Here is a 17,600-nt window from a genome sequence, read left to right on the forward strand (position 1 = left end):
ATTGAAAGTATATTTAAACTTTTTAAAATACGATGATTAACAGTTTGTCATTGTAACATTTTTATGTATATACTTATTTTTCTATTTTAAGTTTGATTTTCTTTCACAGCACATTTAATATTTGAAAATTATTTTAACAGTCTCAAATTTTAAAATGTCTGACAAGTAAAATAATGCTTTGACTTTTTTATTTGTTTTGTTTCTCCTGGTAAATTTAATTGTAATTTATTTCCTTGGCTCTTGTTTTCAAACTCTGTGACTCCTATTGATCTTACAGCTTTCCCATTTTAAGTCAAAGCTGAAAATGAGACTTCAAATCAGATTTTGTTTCTGTTTCCTAAAGAAGCCTTTGGAATCTTTTTTTTTGAATTCTATTATGTACATTCGTTTGAATTGAAAATGCCAGACTTTGTTGAGATACTTTTGAGGGTGGCCTTAATGGTTAATGTGTTTTTTGGAAAAATTAAAAGCTTTTAAATAAAATACTAGATGGAGAATTTCAAACATACACAAAAGGAGGGAGAAAACTATAATGAACTCTTCAGCTGCAACAATTATCAATATTTCATACAGTGTTTAATTTCTTAAACTATCATTAAATAACTTTGGAGTGGTTGTGGCTGAAATGCAATAAAAAATTAGTAAGGTTGAAGTTGAAATTAGTAATATGTATCTACTCACTGAGACTTTAAGCTTGTTTACTAGTTAAATTGAAAGGATTATTGTCACAAGAATGATTGAGTGGTTTATCTTTATGAAATGAAACCTAGAAAAGTTATCAGAGTTTATATCCTCATTGTTGGGACTTGGTATCTTCTTTATCAGTTAATGTTGCTGCTTATGAGGTATCGTAGTTTTAAAAAAATAATTTAGAAACTAATGGTAAGTTCTGCTTGTGGTCATTTATGTGTTTTATTTAGCTGTGCTTTTTTAAAATTAAAGATTAAATGAGATAATTGAAACTCTTGTATACCATCAAATATGCAGTTCACTGTGCCTTTGATAGGTTGCATTTTCATGATTTTATCTTTTAGCTCTATCATATGTTAAATAAAAATGATTTTGTGGTTTAAAACCAGATAGATAAATGACAGCATAAAGATAATTTTTTACTTTAAAACATTACCTTAATATTTTTTAGAAACATTTTCTGTTTTTCATTGTTTGCCAAAATGATGGTTCCATCTAATAGGCCTTTTTGTAGCCCTTTCATGTCATATTGGTAAGTTCAGAAAGAGAATGATACAGTATATGTAAAACTATGAATGGGAAATAGATTTATAATTTAGTTAGCAAAACAGATTTTTTATGCTATCACAAATTCCCAAGAAGTAGTGTGTCCTAAAAATGTTTTAATTTTTAGAATTAAAAAAAAAAAAGCCAGAACTGGGGCACTTGGCTGGTTCAGTCAAAAGAGCATGTGACTCTTAATCTCAGGGTTGTGAATTCAAGCCCCGTGCTGGGTGTAGAGATTGCTTAAAAATAAAATCTTAAAAAAAAGAAGAGTCCGAACTCCTAATCTCTTTATGACTATAGCAAGTTTAATTTGATACTGATATTTTATTTAATAAAATCAAGAACTTAAGTGTTTTGCATCATTACATACAGTTCTCTTCACACATTTGTTTTGATAAACGCTTTCATTTCTGTGGTAACACCTATATGAATATCATATCAAACTTAAGCATCCAATACAAAACCAAATAGTAACTATTATGTATTGTCTATTGTTACAGGCATTTTAAATGCGTTATTATTATTCATCACAGCATCCCTATGTGGGAGGTTTAATTATTCCTATTTTACAGATGAAGAAACTAAGAAATTAATTATTTTGCCTAAGAACGTCCAAATAGTTGTGATTTTATCTTGGATCTAATGCTCTTTCTGCCTTGGCAGACTCTTCCTAAACTGAATAGTATTAGCAAAGAAAACAAGGTAAAAATAGTTTGTGTTTTTTATTGTATAAATTAGTTGTATTTGTGACTAAGTTCTATAGACAATAAAATAAAAGATTTTTATAAGCGTATTTATCTTAATCTATCTTTCAGTGGCTCTTTATCACCTCACTTCTTAAGCTCTGTACTCAAGCAGAACCAGGTGCGAACCCTCAAAGGTATGTATAAGAACATTATTTTAAATCATAACAGTTCAGGTCAAAAATCAGGTTTTTGGGGGGCGCCTGGGTGGCACAGCGGTTAAGCGTCTGCCTTCGGCTCAGGGCGTGATCTCGGCATTATGGGATCGAGCCCCACATCAGGCTCCTCCTCTATGAGCCTGCTTCTTCCTCTCCCACTCCCCCTGCTGTGTTCCCTCTCTCGCTGGCTGTCTCTATCTCTGTTGAATAAACAAATAAAATCTTTAAAAAAAAAAATCAGGTTTTTTGTTTATTTAATTTTTGTCTAATTATGAAAGTATATGTTCGTTGTAGAAGATTTGGAAAATAAAAACATAAAAAAGAAACCAGATTTTAAGAAACAAAACTGATGAACATAGGGAAAGGGAAGGAAAAATAAAGTAGGATAAAAACAGAGAGAGAGACAAACCCTAAGAGACTCTTAGCTATAGAGAACAAACTGAGGGTTGCTGGAGGGGAGGCGAGATGGGGGGTTGGGGTAATGGAGTGATGGGTATTAAGGAAGGCACCCGATGTGATGAGCACTGGGTATTAAATGTAAATGATGAATCACTAAATTCTACCCAAAATTAATGATACACTATGTTAACCAACTTGAATTTAAATAAATTGAAAAAAAGAAACTAAAATTTACTCTTACTATTATCATCAACATTTCATTTTAATTACTTTGGTTCTTCTTACACCTTATACATGAACAGATGTGCCTGCATGCACGCACACATACACTTTTTGTCCAAATGCTAGGCTCATACTGTGTATACTGTTGTATATCCCTTTTTTTTCATTTCCTTTTATGTGTATTTTTCCTTGAAAATAAGAAAATATTCCTTAGTAATACTGTCAGTATAGAGCTTTCTTTTCAAGTCTGTCTTAGACTAGAATAGAGGTTGCCACCTAGGCCTTGGGCCATATCTGGCCTGCCACCTGTTTTTATATGGCCTGTGAGTTTATAAATAGTTGAAAAATGATAAAAATAATATTTCAAGGCATGTGAAAATTCACAAGAGCAGAGTTTAGTTGCAACAGAGATCTCTCTATTGTATCCTTAGTTTTGCCTCCTCGCTGGCAAAACCTGAAATACTTACTTATTGATCCTTTACAGAAGAAGTTTGGATTAGAATATAGTTTAGAATATGTCTTTTATAGGTTAAGTGTAAAGAACTTTAAGAAGGCAGCAAGTTAACTTCCAGAATTTTGTAGATGACTGTCCAAAGTATATAAAAATTCTGAATTAGTAGTTTTTGCCCCCTACTTATAGTTAATATTATAAATTAGTGATATATTAACATAAGATTCCTTGCATTGCTGCTTTCGGGCCTAGAGACATTTCTATGACCTTTAAAAACAGAAATCCTTAGGCCAGAAGTCTTTCTGTGTATCAGATAACATTTTCACTCTTTGGAACCACACTAAGCCAAGCCTAGGAAGCAGTGTGATGATGGTCTGTAAAAATGAGGGAGGGAAAGGGTGTGAAAAAGCTGATGAGAATTCTGCAAAGAAGTTAAATGGATTGAGGGTATGTTTAGATAATGTTCTGGCTTAACATAATGCAAGTATCCATTTTCTCCTTCCTGCATGGGTAGATGTGGTTTCTCTTTACATTTAGGCATTGTGGAAACTGCATATTTTTATTATCTCAATAAGTTCTGACCTTTAGTCTTTCAAGCTCAGTTCATTTACAGATTTTGAGAACATGTTCTTTGTGAATTCTGGGTTTATTTAGAATCTCTACTTGCTCTTATTCCATTCTATCCTAATTCTGCTGCTTCTTTTGGGGAGCAGACAGTCTCACAATTTTCTCCTGCTTGTTATATGTATATATATATATATATTTTTTTTTTTTTTTTAACATTTTATTTATTTATTTGAGAGAGAGTGAGCGAGCGAGCTGGGGGTGGGACAGAGGGAGAGGGAGAAGCAGGCTTCCTGCTCAGCACGGGGCTCAATGCTGGGGCTCCAGGGTCATGATCCGAGCCGAAGGCAAACCGACTGAGCCACCCAGGTGCTCCTCTCTTGCTAGCTTTAACTGCTGCAGTTTTTCATAGCTAGAGCATAGCATTTCTCCTTCATCTAATGACTTAGACATATGGTACATTATCTCTCCAGTGCTGCTAATAGCTTACTTCCCTCCATCTCTATACTGGTGAATCTTAGGCCTACTAGTAATTAACTTGGTGGTGAGGGGGCTTGGAGTTCCCTGTTAAAACAAATGCAAGCCTGTGCTGGAACAGAATATGCAGTTCTCATGAGTTTTAAGAGGAAAACATAAGACCACACAAAAACTTAAGAAAATTTATATTTAAATCAGGTTGCTTTATGGCCTGTTGATAGACTTATGAGGAAATTTGCTCTTTCTTCTCTCGATATTATTTCTAGGGAAAAGTTTGAGACACAACACTAAATGGACTAAACATTCAACTGTTTATTCTACAAGAAATTGTTGAATTCCTACATAGTACCAAGCAATGTATGGGTGCTTTGGGATATGCAGAGATGAAAGAGACCTGCTCTCAAACCCGTACAGTTTAATTGAAGAAAGTTGACAAGATTATGCAGAGTACATAGGGGGGAAAGGAAGTAGCTGGCAAAGTAAGCTTAGAGGTAGATCAGGAAAGGCCCCTTAGAAAACAAAGTGGTGCTTGAGTTGGACCTCAAAAGTTGGGGAAATACTTGACCTTGTTGGAGGTTATCTGCTATGACCTGCAGGCCAGTGAGTATGGCTGAAGCCTAGGATTATAGAAGAAGGTTTGGCAGCCTTGGTCCAGTAGCTGTAGATGTGATCATTTAACATGGGCAAGGCAAATGAAGAAGTTTAAGTGAGCATTAGCCAAATCAAGGAGAACTTACTTAGTGTACTGAGTTTGAACTCCTCCTGTAACTGTAACATTAGTTAGCATTGAGTCCTTACTGTGGTGCTTTGAGTGCATTATCTCATTTAATCCTTACAACTCTTTGAGGTATTGTTACCTCCTTTTACAAATAAGGAAACTGAAGTTTGGAGAGATTAAGTAATTTTCTCAAGGCCACACCTCTAGTAAAAGGCATACAAGGAACTCAGAAACTCTGATTTCAGAACCTATAGTCCTACTAGGTGTGAGGCATTGGGGGAGCTGCTGAAGGGCGTTAAAGAATGAGGCAACATTGTCAGTTTTGTGTTTTATAAAGGTCACTTAGGTGTCGTTGAGCTCTAGTATTAGAATCCAGTATTAGATTCATCTGTTACTTCACAGAATCATCTTTATTAATCATTATAATAGAGCTACCTTTAAACACATAAGATCAATAGGAGAACTTATTTAGGCATAGAAACTCCAGAAATATTCACTATCACCCAAAGTAGGTGCAGCAGTTTGTTTAAAGTGTAGTTGTCTCTCTTGCTCACCTTATGATGACTAATTTTATGTGCCAGTATATATTACAGTATTGTAAAACAGAGGGCAGAAGGCACAGGAATCGCATACTGAGATAGCAAAACAAATCTTTCTTGTCAGTATTTTACTTTGCTGTATATTTAGAATAAATTCATCTGCTTAAGAAATATTTATTGATTACACTTGTGTGCTAGGCACAAGGATACATCAGTGAAGAAAGATGACAAAAATGGAACTCACATTGTGGCTACTAAATTATAGTATTTACACTGAAGCACTAGATACTACAAGCAGATAGAAACTATAGATGGTTAATGCTGATGTTAGGGGCTAAGTGCAAATCTAAGTTCAAATTTAAGATTCTAGATTAGTATAATTTGTATTTTAATAGAAATGAAACTAAACCAGTGGTCCAAGCAGCTTAAAGTATTGGCAGTTTATAAAAATTGCTCTCCTCTATATTAGAGAATCACAAGAGACAGCCTCTCTGTTTGCATGCTTTTGTAAATGTGTATGTTAGGTTTGACAGAGGTAGTAAGTCCTTACAGTTATTATTGAGCTTATAACCATTTAAATTCTGCCTATATGGTTCTCATATCATTCCTTAAGCAAATGGATTGAGAATCAGATAATAGAAACATGTCAGTTTGTGTCATAACCCTCAGTTTCACATGGCTAAACCTAGTGTCTTGGAATTTTTTTCTCAATTATTGTTAGTAATTTCCCAGCATCGAGGTGTTAAGGAAATATAAACCAGGACATACAAATTAAGACTTATGGCAGAAATTTATTTGAATCAATTATTAAATTAGTAGCATGTTTTGAACTCCAGTCAGAACTATGAAGGAAGAAAGAGAATATGACTTTGAACTAAGTTGGTTTTTTTAATCACTATTTGGAAGGCTCTCATGACTGTTAATGACAAATGACTTTCAACTAGAAGTGAATTATTTGCTTAATCTAAATAGTGTTAGAGAAAAATATACAAAAGACTTTAAAAGAACCAAATTTTTATTCTTTATGAACTGGATATGCTAGGTTACGGAGCTAATAGTATGTTTTTAAAAACACGGAGCTGCATTTTAAATAGCTAAAGTATTATCAGTGAAAAAATAACATGAAGTGTTTTCAGTTATGACAATAAACAAGTAAGTCTTCTGTTTAATTTTAATACCAAAACAGATTGGGTACTCTAAATAAAAATTGTTTGTAAAGTACACAGAGAGTTTTTGTTGTATTCTAAGAAGTTCAAGACTGTACCTTGGACAAATCATTGATAATCAGGTATTCTTGATTACTGAGTGTTTGGGGTCATTTTTCTTGCAGTTAGTCATTTTTCTAGAGTTAATTGGCAAGGCATTATGGGAAGCATACTTAAAATGTTCTAAACCAAACAAATTACATACAGATAAAATTTTTTTTGCAGGGAAGTTTTCAGTTTCATAAAGTTAATTTCATGTGGGAGAGTTTAAATTAATTTGGTTATAATAAATCTATACAAGAAATAAATGTGTTTAAGGTACACTTTTCCTGTTCTACTGTTACAAAAATAGTATCTAATTTTGTTATCATTTTAAATATTTGGAAACTAAGAAAAGAAGTGGTGTTCATGCAGCTCTCTTAGGTTGTCAGCATAAGCCTCACCAATTTTCTTTAGTTTTAGGTATTGTTTTTCAGAAATATGACTCCTTGAATTCTAATGGAAGTTTACTATAGGAAGTTAAGCTAGAGATACACTAATTTTTTGGATAAGATTTTATAGGTACTTCATTTATAAGATTGTAAATTTTCTGAAATTGTTTCCTCATTATAATGCTTTTTGGTGTTAGATTCTCCCTCCCCATCACCTCCTTTTCTTTTTTTAATGAAATTGGAAACAAGGTAGACCTTTTTTATTAAAAGAAAATTTATTTCATGGAACAGGAAACTCTCTGTCAGGGCTTTTGCACAGTGCCATGCAAGATGTGCCCTGCACAAGGCCACTTGGCCGAGGCAATGAGTGGGGTCTGAAATTCAGCCCACGCTCCAGTCTTCAAGCTGTTTGCCTTCATACAGGGAAGCATTCACCTGGAGGCAGACTTGCTTTTTTCCAGTTCACACAGAGATACAATATGGGCTAGAGTCTGCACCTTTTCTTCTTCAAAGACATGTTAGAATACTGAACTCTATCAAACTATTGTCAGGTTTCATTCTAAAAGACCAGAATTGGAGAGATCTTTCCTTGGCTATGATGTGAGAAACACTGATTCATATTCTTGTTACTTATTGTTCCTTCTGCCTTGAAATACTTTTCCTTCAGATATCTACATGGCTTCTTTTTCTCATCTCCCTGAATCTTTGCTCAACCCTTGCCTTTTCTTGAAGCCTTCTCTAACCTCCGTATTTAAAGTTCAGTCACCCTTCCCAACACTCTCTATCCCCCTTTCAACTTAGTTTCTCTCTCTTGTGTTTATCACCTTGTGACATACTGTTTTAATTATTCCTTTGTGTTCTGAGAGGTCAGGGGTTTTCCTCTTTTGTTTTTTGCTATATTCATAGCACAGCCTAGAATGATGTCTGGCTCATGACAGGTTACTCATTTTATTGAGTGAATGACAAAATAGAGAATTTCCAGTATATTCTGTAAATCCTGCAGAATTTCCTACTCTAGCCATCTTAGTAAGTATTAATGATTGTTGATTGATAGAGTACAAATTGAAGGCCTAGATTCTGGAAGTAGACTACTGAGAGGTTCAAGTCCCACCTCCATCATTCCTAGAGACCTGTCTGTGTCTGGTTTTTTTCATTTTTAAGAGGAAACACTAATAGAACCCACATCATAAAGTTGCAAGGATTAGATGAGTTAATAATACTCAGAACATGCCAAGCCCAATGATACCGTATCAAAGTTAGTTAGTAATTTGGTGATAATTAGCTTAATCTAATGAAAGGAGGTCATATACTTTATTATTTACACACTTATCGAGGACCTACTATTATTCCAGGCATTGTAGAACATAGGGGATAAGACTTAATTGGGAAGGCATTCATAGAGTCTCTTGTTACATGAGGTCACACTTTATTGAAGGGGAAAGAGTTGTAGTATTGATGTGCTCCTCAGGAACAGCCATCTTCTGATTTACTTAAGTCTTTTTGGTAAAGTTAATAACAATAACTTTTTCTTTTTTTTTTTTTCAAAGATTTTATTTATTTATTTGACAGAGATAGAGACAGCCAGAGAGAGAGGGAACACAAGCAGGGGGAGTGGGAGAGGAAGAAGCAGGCTCCCAGCAGAGGAGCCTGATGTGGGGCTCCATCCCTCAATGCCGGGATTACGCCCTGAGCCGAAGGCAGACGCTTAACCGCTGTGCCACCCATGCGCCCCAACAATAACTTTTTCTGTCTTCACAGAGTTTGTAGTCAAGTTGGGGAGAAAACAAGTCAGTATCTTTATGGCTTTATTATCTAAAATAACTATGATTAGGATTACAAATAAAATGGAAAACATTGGGGCAATAAAAATTTTCTAGCTTTCAGAAAGAAATGGGAGGTTTCATATCTGAATCTTATTTTAAATATCCTGTATAATCTAAAATTTCTAAATATTTTCTAACTTTTCCTTCACATTAGATTATATCATATTACTTTTATTTAATTATAGTTATTCAGAATAACAGATCACCAAGATGGAGAGGAACTGCCAGCAGAAAAGTAGACATGAGAGTATAATGACTTTATCTGGAATAGAACCTGCTGATTTTACCAGCCTTTTAAAGCTAATTTTCCTTATGGAATATCCATAATTATGTTTGACCTCTTATGAAGTCTGTAGTACTTGTGGCATCACATACAATTATGATTAGAAACATTACTAATACTTTCGTGCCAGCAATAATTATTCATTTAACATTTGTAAATTCACATGATCTAGACTGACCAAATAATGCATATTTTTAACTCCTGTAACTAGTGTGTAATCAATGTAGTACTTTATAATTGCAGGTAATGCACAGGTAAAGATATTTTTTAAATGCTAAAAAGGGTAGGAGCACCTGCGTGGCTCAGTCAGTTGGATGTCCGACTCTTAGTTTTGGCTCAGGTCCTGGTCTCGTGGGTGGTGGAGATCGAGCCTTACCAGTAGGAGTCTGCTTAGATGTTCTCTCCCTCTGGCCCTCCCCTTGTGCTCTCTCCCTTCCTCCCTCCCTCTCTCTTTCTGTCTTTCTCTCATTCTCTCTTAAATAAATAAATCTTTTTTTAAAAAAGGTAAATATGCTAAAAAGTAATAATGCCTTAGTGTACATTTTTAGTTAATTACAGTTGACCACTGAATAATGGGGAGGTAAGGGGTGCTGACCCCTGCCTCCTTCCCCTATGCAGTTGAAAATCCATGTATAACTTGATTCCCCAAAAACTTAACCTACTAGTAGCCTGTTGACTGGAAGCCTTAGTGATGACATATACAGATGATGAAAACATATTTTGTATGTATTATGAATAACATACTGTCTTCTTACAGTGAGGTAAGCTAGAGAAAAGAAAATGTTATTAAGAAAATCATAAGAAATGTTATTATCTCCAGTACTTCTCAGTTTTCCTTTATTTGATACTATCCACAAAACTGTTCATAATTTTAAGTGAACAAAAACAGATTGCAGAATAATATGTGTCTCATTTTGTTTAATGTGTGTGTGCGTGTTTGTATTTAAGTAAAAGAATATACACCAAATCTTAATGTTGGTTACCTTTGCAAATATTTATAATGCCTCTCTTTTATAAAGAACATTAATATTGTTATTCTTTTCCTTTTTCAGAATCTGATATTGATGCTGCCACTGCAATGATGCTTTTAAATACTTCTATAGAACAAGGAATTTTAGAATGTAAGTAATCATGCCATTCTTCCTAAAATACATTTTTGTGAGTGCTTTTTCAAATGTAATTTAGAATATAAAATATTTAAATTTTATAGGCAAAATTGTTTTTTCCAATTAAATTGTGTTTTCATTTGAATTACTTAGTTTCTATTTTATCATATTCCCATTAATGTATGTGAGCAGTTATGAGATTAAAGTTAATACTGTGATAGATATTTTTACATGGACCAAGAAACAAAGAAATAAATAGCATGTGTAGAAATTAAGGTTGAAAATTTAAATGTAAAAATGAAAGCCATAAATAAGAAAATATAGGAAAGTATATTTATAACCTTGGAATTGAAAAACCCTTCAGATACAAAGTACAAAATCCATTTTAAAAAATAGGTAAATCTAATTAAACATCAAAATTTTGTAGTTCTGACAATAAAAGATATCTGTAAGAAAAGTCACACAAGGAAAACATTGAGAGAACATTTTTTTTGCTATGTATATAAAAAACAAAGGGTTAATATTGATCATATGTATATAAAAGGACTCTACAAGTAAGAAATAAGAAAAATGTTCAGAAAAACCAAGAAAATATATGAATTATGTGGGTCTCAGAAGGAAATAAAGTGGACAATACACATTTGAAAAGATACGCAACTTCTCTAGAAGACAGGGAAATGCAAAATGAAACAATATTGAGGTACTACCTTTTTTTGTCTATGAGATTATGAAAAATTAAAATGATTGATAATATTAGGTGTTAATTGTGGGAACTGGATATTGTCATACACTGTAGGGTGTAAATTTTGGAGAACCATTTTGGAGAACAGTTTGAAAATACCAGCTACAAATGCAAATCAAAACCGCAGTGAGATCTCATACCAGTCAGAAGGTCTAGTATCAAAAAGACAAGAAATAACAAGTGTTGATGAGAACGTAGAGAAAAGGGAACCTACTGTTGGTGGGAATGCAAATTGGTGCGGCCACTATGAAAAACAGTATGGAAGGTTCCTCAAGAAACTAAAAATAGAAGTACCATACCATCCTGTAATTCCACCTGTGGGTATTTACCTGAAGAAAACAAAAACACTTGATTCGAAAAGATACATGCACCTCTCTGTTTATTGCAGCATTATTTGCATAGCCAAAATAGGAAGCAAACAACCTTTGTCCATCAGCAGATGAGTGGATAAAGATGTGATATATATACACAATGGAATATTACTCCACCATAAAAAAAGGGATGAAATCTTGCCATTCTTGACAACATAAGTGGACTTAGAGAGTTTTATGCTAAGTGAAATAAGCCAGAGAAAAACCAATTCCATATGATTTCATTCATATATGGAATCTAAGAAACAAAACGAATGAATGAACAACAGAAATGGACACCTGGGTGGCTCAGTACCTTAAGTGCCTGACTCTTGGTTTCGGCTCAGGTCATGATCTCAGGGTCCTGAGATTGAGCCCTGTGTATGAGGCTCCATGCTCAGTGCGGGGTGTGCTTGTCCCTCTTCCTTTTCCTCTGCCCCTCCCCTCACTTGTTCTCTCTCTCTCTCTCAAATAAATAAATAAAAATCTTAAAAACAAAAAACAGGCGCCTGGGTGGTTCAGTCAGTTAAGCATCTGCCTTTGGTTCAGATCATGATCTTAGAGTCCTAGGATCGAGCCTCATATTGGGCTCCTTGCTCAGCGGAGAACCTGCTTCTCCCTCTGCCTGCTGCTGCACCCCCCCCCATTTGTGCGTGCACTGTCTCTCTGTCAAATAAATAAGTAAAATCATTTAAAAAAAAAAGAAAGAAAAGAAAAGAAAACAGAAACAGACTTATAAATACAGAGAAGAAACTGGTGGCTGCCAGGGGCAAGGAGGGTCGGGGGTTGAGTGAAATAAGTGAAGGCAATTAAGAGGTTACAAATTTCCAGTTATAAAATAAATAAATCACAGGGGGATGAAAAGTACAGCATAGGGAATATAGTCAATATTATTGTAATAACTTTATATGGTGACTACACTTAAGGTGAGCATTACATAGGGGCGCCTGGGTGGCGCAGTCGTTAGGCGTCTGCCTTCGGCTCAGGGCGTGATCCTGGAGTCCTGGGATCGAGCCCCACATCAGGCTCCTCTGCTGGGAGCCTGCTTCTTCCTCTCCCACTCCCCCTGCTTGTGTTCCCTCTCTCGTTGGCTGTCTCTCTGTCACATAAATAAATAAAATCTTTAAAAAAAAAAAAAAAGCATTACATAATGTATAGAATTGTCAAATTGCTATGTTATACTCCTAAAACTAATATAAGATTGTATGTCGACTATACTTCCAGTTAAAAAAAAATACCAATTATAATCTGAAATGTATATATTCTTTTACTTAATAATTCTGTTTCTTGGTATTCTAGAAAAATATTTGCATATGTGTAAGAAGAGGCATCTAGAAGGATTTTCATTGCAGTATTATTCATAGGTGAAAAATTGGGAAAATCTAAATATCAGCAAGAAAATGGTTAGCTCAAGAGTGGTACATTCTTATTGATGCATTCTGTACAAATGTACAGCTCAAAATAATTATATTTTTCATGGAAAGGTGAAGCCATATCATTAAGTGATTTTGAAAATGTTACTAGTTAATACCTACAGGATGATATGGTCTTAGTGAAAGAAGAAACAAGTGAACAAAAACCTGCAGAACATTACTAACCCTAAAGCACTTGCTACTCAGTAATGATAGAACTGTTTAAATGGCCTGTCTTGCAATCAAATGCATTTGACCTATTGATGGACGTTTTCTTTTCCACAGGTGAGAAGCCTCTTCCTCTTAAAACAGCAATGCAAAAAAAGAGGAGTTACAGCAATGCATTTAATCATTCCAGTACTGTGCGATTGCAAGAGAGTGATTCTTTGGCCACGAGCATTGACCCAAAAGAAGACCACAATTACAGTGCGAGTAGCATGGCGGCACAGCGCTGTGCGTCCAGGTCTAGCGTGTCTTCTCTGTCCTCTGTGGATGAGGCATATGAATTTATCCCAAAGAGTAGCCACGTGGGAAGTGATGGCAGTGAAGGATTCCACAGTGAGGAAGATACAGATGTTGATTATGAAGATGACCCTCTTGGAGACAGTGGCTATGCATCACAGGCTTGTGCGGATACCTCTGAGAAGGGGCAGCCGGGCAAAAAGGTGCGCAAACAGTTATGTCAGGAAATTGATGAGGAGCTCAAAGAGGCAGCTGGATCTCTGCTCCACCTTGCTGGAATCCGTACATGCCTGGGTTCCCTAATAAGTACTGCAAAGACACAAAATCAAAAGCAGCGGAAAAAATAGAAATACTTATTATGTGAAATTACTTTAAAGTGTGGCAATACTCTTCTACTTAATTCTTTACAAGGGATATCAAAGCCATAATGGACTTCTTTTGTTTTAGGGTGGGGGAGGGGTGCTAATTACGTGTTTATTTCAAAACATTTGTTTGTTTTAGTTTTTATTAAATAATTGCTGTTAGGATCATGCCCAACCATAGATACGATGCCAAGTCCTAAAAGCATAATTTTTGTGTCAAGTGTCTCTAAGATTTGGAAGTTTTTATATAAGAAAATCTACAGCCTCTGTCTTAAAACTTGTAGGAAAAATTGTTTATTCTGTTAATATGTAAAAGTGTAAGAATTGGCAACTCTATAACATTTTTCATTTTCTTTTCCAATCTGTAATTAACTATAGTTGCTGATCCAGCTAAAAATGTTGCTGATGTCTCTCTCACATACTTCCCTGTGGACACATGCAGTCCAGTAGAATGAGATTTGGATTTTTTTATTTTGTCTTAATTTTTGTTTTTAATTATTTTTTGTTGAAGCATGGACAAAGTTGAATATAAATTGGAAAAGGTCCTAGATGTCTAGAAAGCTCCTTTACACAGGAAGAAAATAAAGCAAGGAGTTCTGAAATTTAGAAAAGGTGGTTTTGTGGTAAAATTTCATCTAAGAACACTCCAATTCCTTTTACAATATTATCTTTGAATGTTTTTTTTTTTTTTTTACTTCCCAGATGTTGCATAACTTTTATTGGGGCCTTTCGTTTGTTCCCAAAGTGCTTTGCAACCATTGTTTGAATTTTAGCCATTAGCTGGCTTTGTTGAGTAGAAACAATCCAATGAGAGGATATAGCCATAAAGTGTGTTTTGGGGTTAACACCCATTTTGACACACTTTTTGCAATATGAGAATCTTTCATTTGTTGTTAAATGGACTGCATTCTGGGAATTTTGTGGTAGGAATGGAGTGTAACCTAATATAAACATTTTAAATAGTTACTACTTAATGTCCTCTTAAAGATAGATCATTTAGGAAAAAACTTCTGTCCAAGGTTTGTATGAATTAAGTTTGTATGTATTCCTAATTAAATTTAAAAGGATTTAACAAAACTGTAGAGACAAAGTACCTTCATGAGTTTCAATATTCATAAAAAATTAAAGCTTATACAGTACACCCTTTGGGAAAGACAGTATAGTATGTATGTGCCATTTATTCTATGCTCAGATTTTATAGCGCTGTTCCAAAGGTGCATTGACTAAGGCATTTTAAGTATTTGAACAGATCTGCTTCTATGAGACATTTTTCCATATCATTTTTATAGTTCGATTATTATTTAGAAAGAACATAGGATACTAATAAAACTAAAATTACTCATTATGTATATTTTTTTACATTGGTGGAAGCAACTTTCCAAAAGTTTGATCTTATCTCATGGTACATTCTGTTTTATAACAATGACCTTGTTTTCATTTTTCTGATAATTTCATACATACATACATACACACACACACATAGATACATAGGCTCGTGATTTTGGTTGGTTACTTTCAGCTATTTCTATGACTAAAGCATTTTCTTGGATCTTTTTTTTTTTAAGAGATAAATATTTTAAGTTCTAAATTTTATTTGGGCAAAACTGTCGAATGAGAAGCATAATGAAAACATCTTCTTCAATTGACAAAACTTTAAGCCAGGGATAACAACATTAATATTGTCTGTCCTGTTTACATGTTAATTGTAATTGAACTTGGATAGCCACATTAACAGAATTGGTGCTGTTGAAATACAGTAATTTTTTAATTTGTTGATAATGAAAAATAGTTCTTAAGTATGCAGAATGAGGTATTTGGGTTTTTTTTTTTTTATTCACGTATGTCACATCTATAGAAAATGGCTAATCCAAGTTAACACCTTTTACTGTAGATGGTGACTATAACACACACAAAAAAATGCTTATACCACAGTATAAATAGTACACAGATTATAAAACTAATTTCAATAACAATATCTTAAAGCTGTTTGTGGTGGCCCTCTGGATAGACCTTAGTAACAGTGTGTTTCAGTGATCTGGTTCCAATTTATTCTGTTCTACTAAAATTCTGTACCACAGATGTTCTCTCTGGTTCCTGTCCATTTAGATAATTACTCTTCGTAAGCAGAGGGCAATGATCTAAGATAAGGAGGGGGAGAGTTGTCCCCCTTTAAGAGGGATCTTCCAAATTATTTTGGCTTAATATAAATAACAATAATTCTTTAAACTTAATATTCTCTCTTCATGTACTCTTCCCACAAATTTAGAAGTTTATATGCATCACTAGCAAGGACAATGAACACTTTCATACTAAAAGCTAATGGGAAGAAGTCACATGGTATTTTACACTTAATTCTTATTCAGAATTCAGTGCATCACTTTCCATTTGCTGATTTACCAAGGCAGTTATTTTCAAGGGGAAGTACTTTTTTAATTATGATTCCCCCATTATTACTTTTGTAGATATGATCCCATTCCTCAGGTGTGTTCAGATAAAAACTTGACTAATAACCACCCAATTAAGGAAAGTCATTTCAAGTCCTATGGACTGGAAATTGTATTTCTAATAATATATTAATAAATTACACTGTAATAGAAACAGTTTGGCAATCCCAGAGAGGTTATATATGTTCCAGCATATTTTAAAACTGTGACTTAAGCTAATATAATTTGCCTTATATCAATATAAATTGTTACAACTGATTCTGGTTTATAATAGATTTCTAGTGAAAGTTTTGAGTCAGCACAATTAATCTTCATCTTTCACATCCCAAATAGAATCAGTGTTTCTTGAGTATAGATTTTTGAAATTTATTTGTGCAATATGTTACTAAATTCATTAATATTTTATTTTACCTTTCAAATTCAGAGAAAGAAAACATTACTTGTATTAATGGAAAAGCTAATTATTGGTGGATTGCTTCCGTTTTTCCACCTTTGAGCCTTTCCTTTCCTCCCTATAGCCAGCATGACTTCTCTTAACTTAGATTCCCCTGTATATAGTAAGGTTTAGAATATATATATTTTTTCTTTTGCTTCTTTCTGAGGCATTATGTAAAGGGTTCATACTGTGTGGTCAGTTAAATATATGTAAGCACGAATTCAAAGGTAGAGAAAGTTTTGAGGGAATGTGTGTGTCTTCGTAGACCAGGAGGCCTTTCCTAGCAATTTAATCAACAGATGTGAATACTTCACAAAGCTGTAAAGACTTTTGTCTTAAATATTTCAGTAACTTAACAACCATTCGTGAAGACCATAGCATTTAATTAAACCTTGAGGCTTTCTGGTTTACATATACTTTACAGTTTTGTGGGGTTTTTTTGGTTAGTTTGAAATGTGTAAGCTTTGATTTAAACAAAGTTTAATTCACTATGTTAATGATGTACTCAATATTTATTGAAAGACAAAGTAGAGTATTTTAATGTTATACCTGCCATTTTTTCTTAAAGCACATTTTGTTTGCATCTAACTGCCAGTGCCATTGTCAAAACTTGTTTTTAAAATTGTTGTACATTTCTTATTAAACTAAGTGCTTAATTTTAAAGTATTATGTTGCCATCATATAGCGTATAAAAATGTATAATTGCCAATTCACTGTAACTATTATTTATTTTTAAATGAAAGTGCAAGAATGCTTTCCGATTCAAGAAATTTGAGTTATTAAACTGGTTTCCTTATCCTCTTTTCTAATGTAGCATAAAAATTGCCCTGAGTTTGAGTTACAACTGCCAGTAGGTGACCAGTCACAAGTGAACCACTTCTCCGTTGCCAGTCTTTGCTCATATTAAAAGCAACCTAACAGATATTTAGTTTTTGTATCTAATCTCTGATTATTAAAATGTTTATAAAGTTTATTTTTACCAAAGAGATGCAATTCATTATGATAAAATATTGCAGAATAAACCTTGTTTTATAACA

The 17,600-nt window shown here is 33.9% G+C and overlaps 1 protein-coding gene across 4 annotated transcripts in view; it reads left to right on the top strand.

Moving 5' to 3' along the window:
• FOXN2 (forkhead box N2) overlaps nucleotides 1–17,600 on the top strand; it is a 63,430-nt gene extending 45,830 nt beyond the window's left edge. For all 4 annotated transcript variants that reach the window (XM_011217289.3, XM_034659094.1, XM_034659095.1 and 1 more), the window contains exons 4-6: nucleotides 2,052–2,116; nucleotides 10,302–10,370; nucleotides 13,145–17,600. In XM_011217289.3, coding sequence (XP_011215591.1) covers nucleotides 2,052–2,116; nucleotides 10,302–10,370; nucleotides 13,145–13,668 — 658 coding nt within the window. In that variant the 3' untranslated portion in view covers nucleotides 13,669–17,600. The remainder of the gene's footprint in view (nucleotides 1–2,051; nucleotides 2,117–10,301; nucleotides 10,371–13,144) is intronic.

Source organism: Ailuropoda melanoleuca, chromosome 4, assembly GCF_002007445.2.
Source record: "Ailuropoda melanoleuca isolate Jingjing chromosome 4, ASM200744v2, whole genome shotgun sequence".
NCBI lineage: Eukaryota > Metazoa > Chordata > Mammalia > Carnivora > Ursidae > Ailuropoda > Ailuropoda melanoleuca.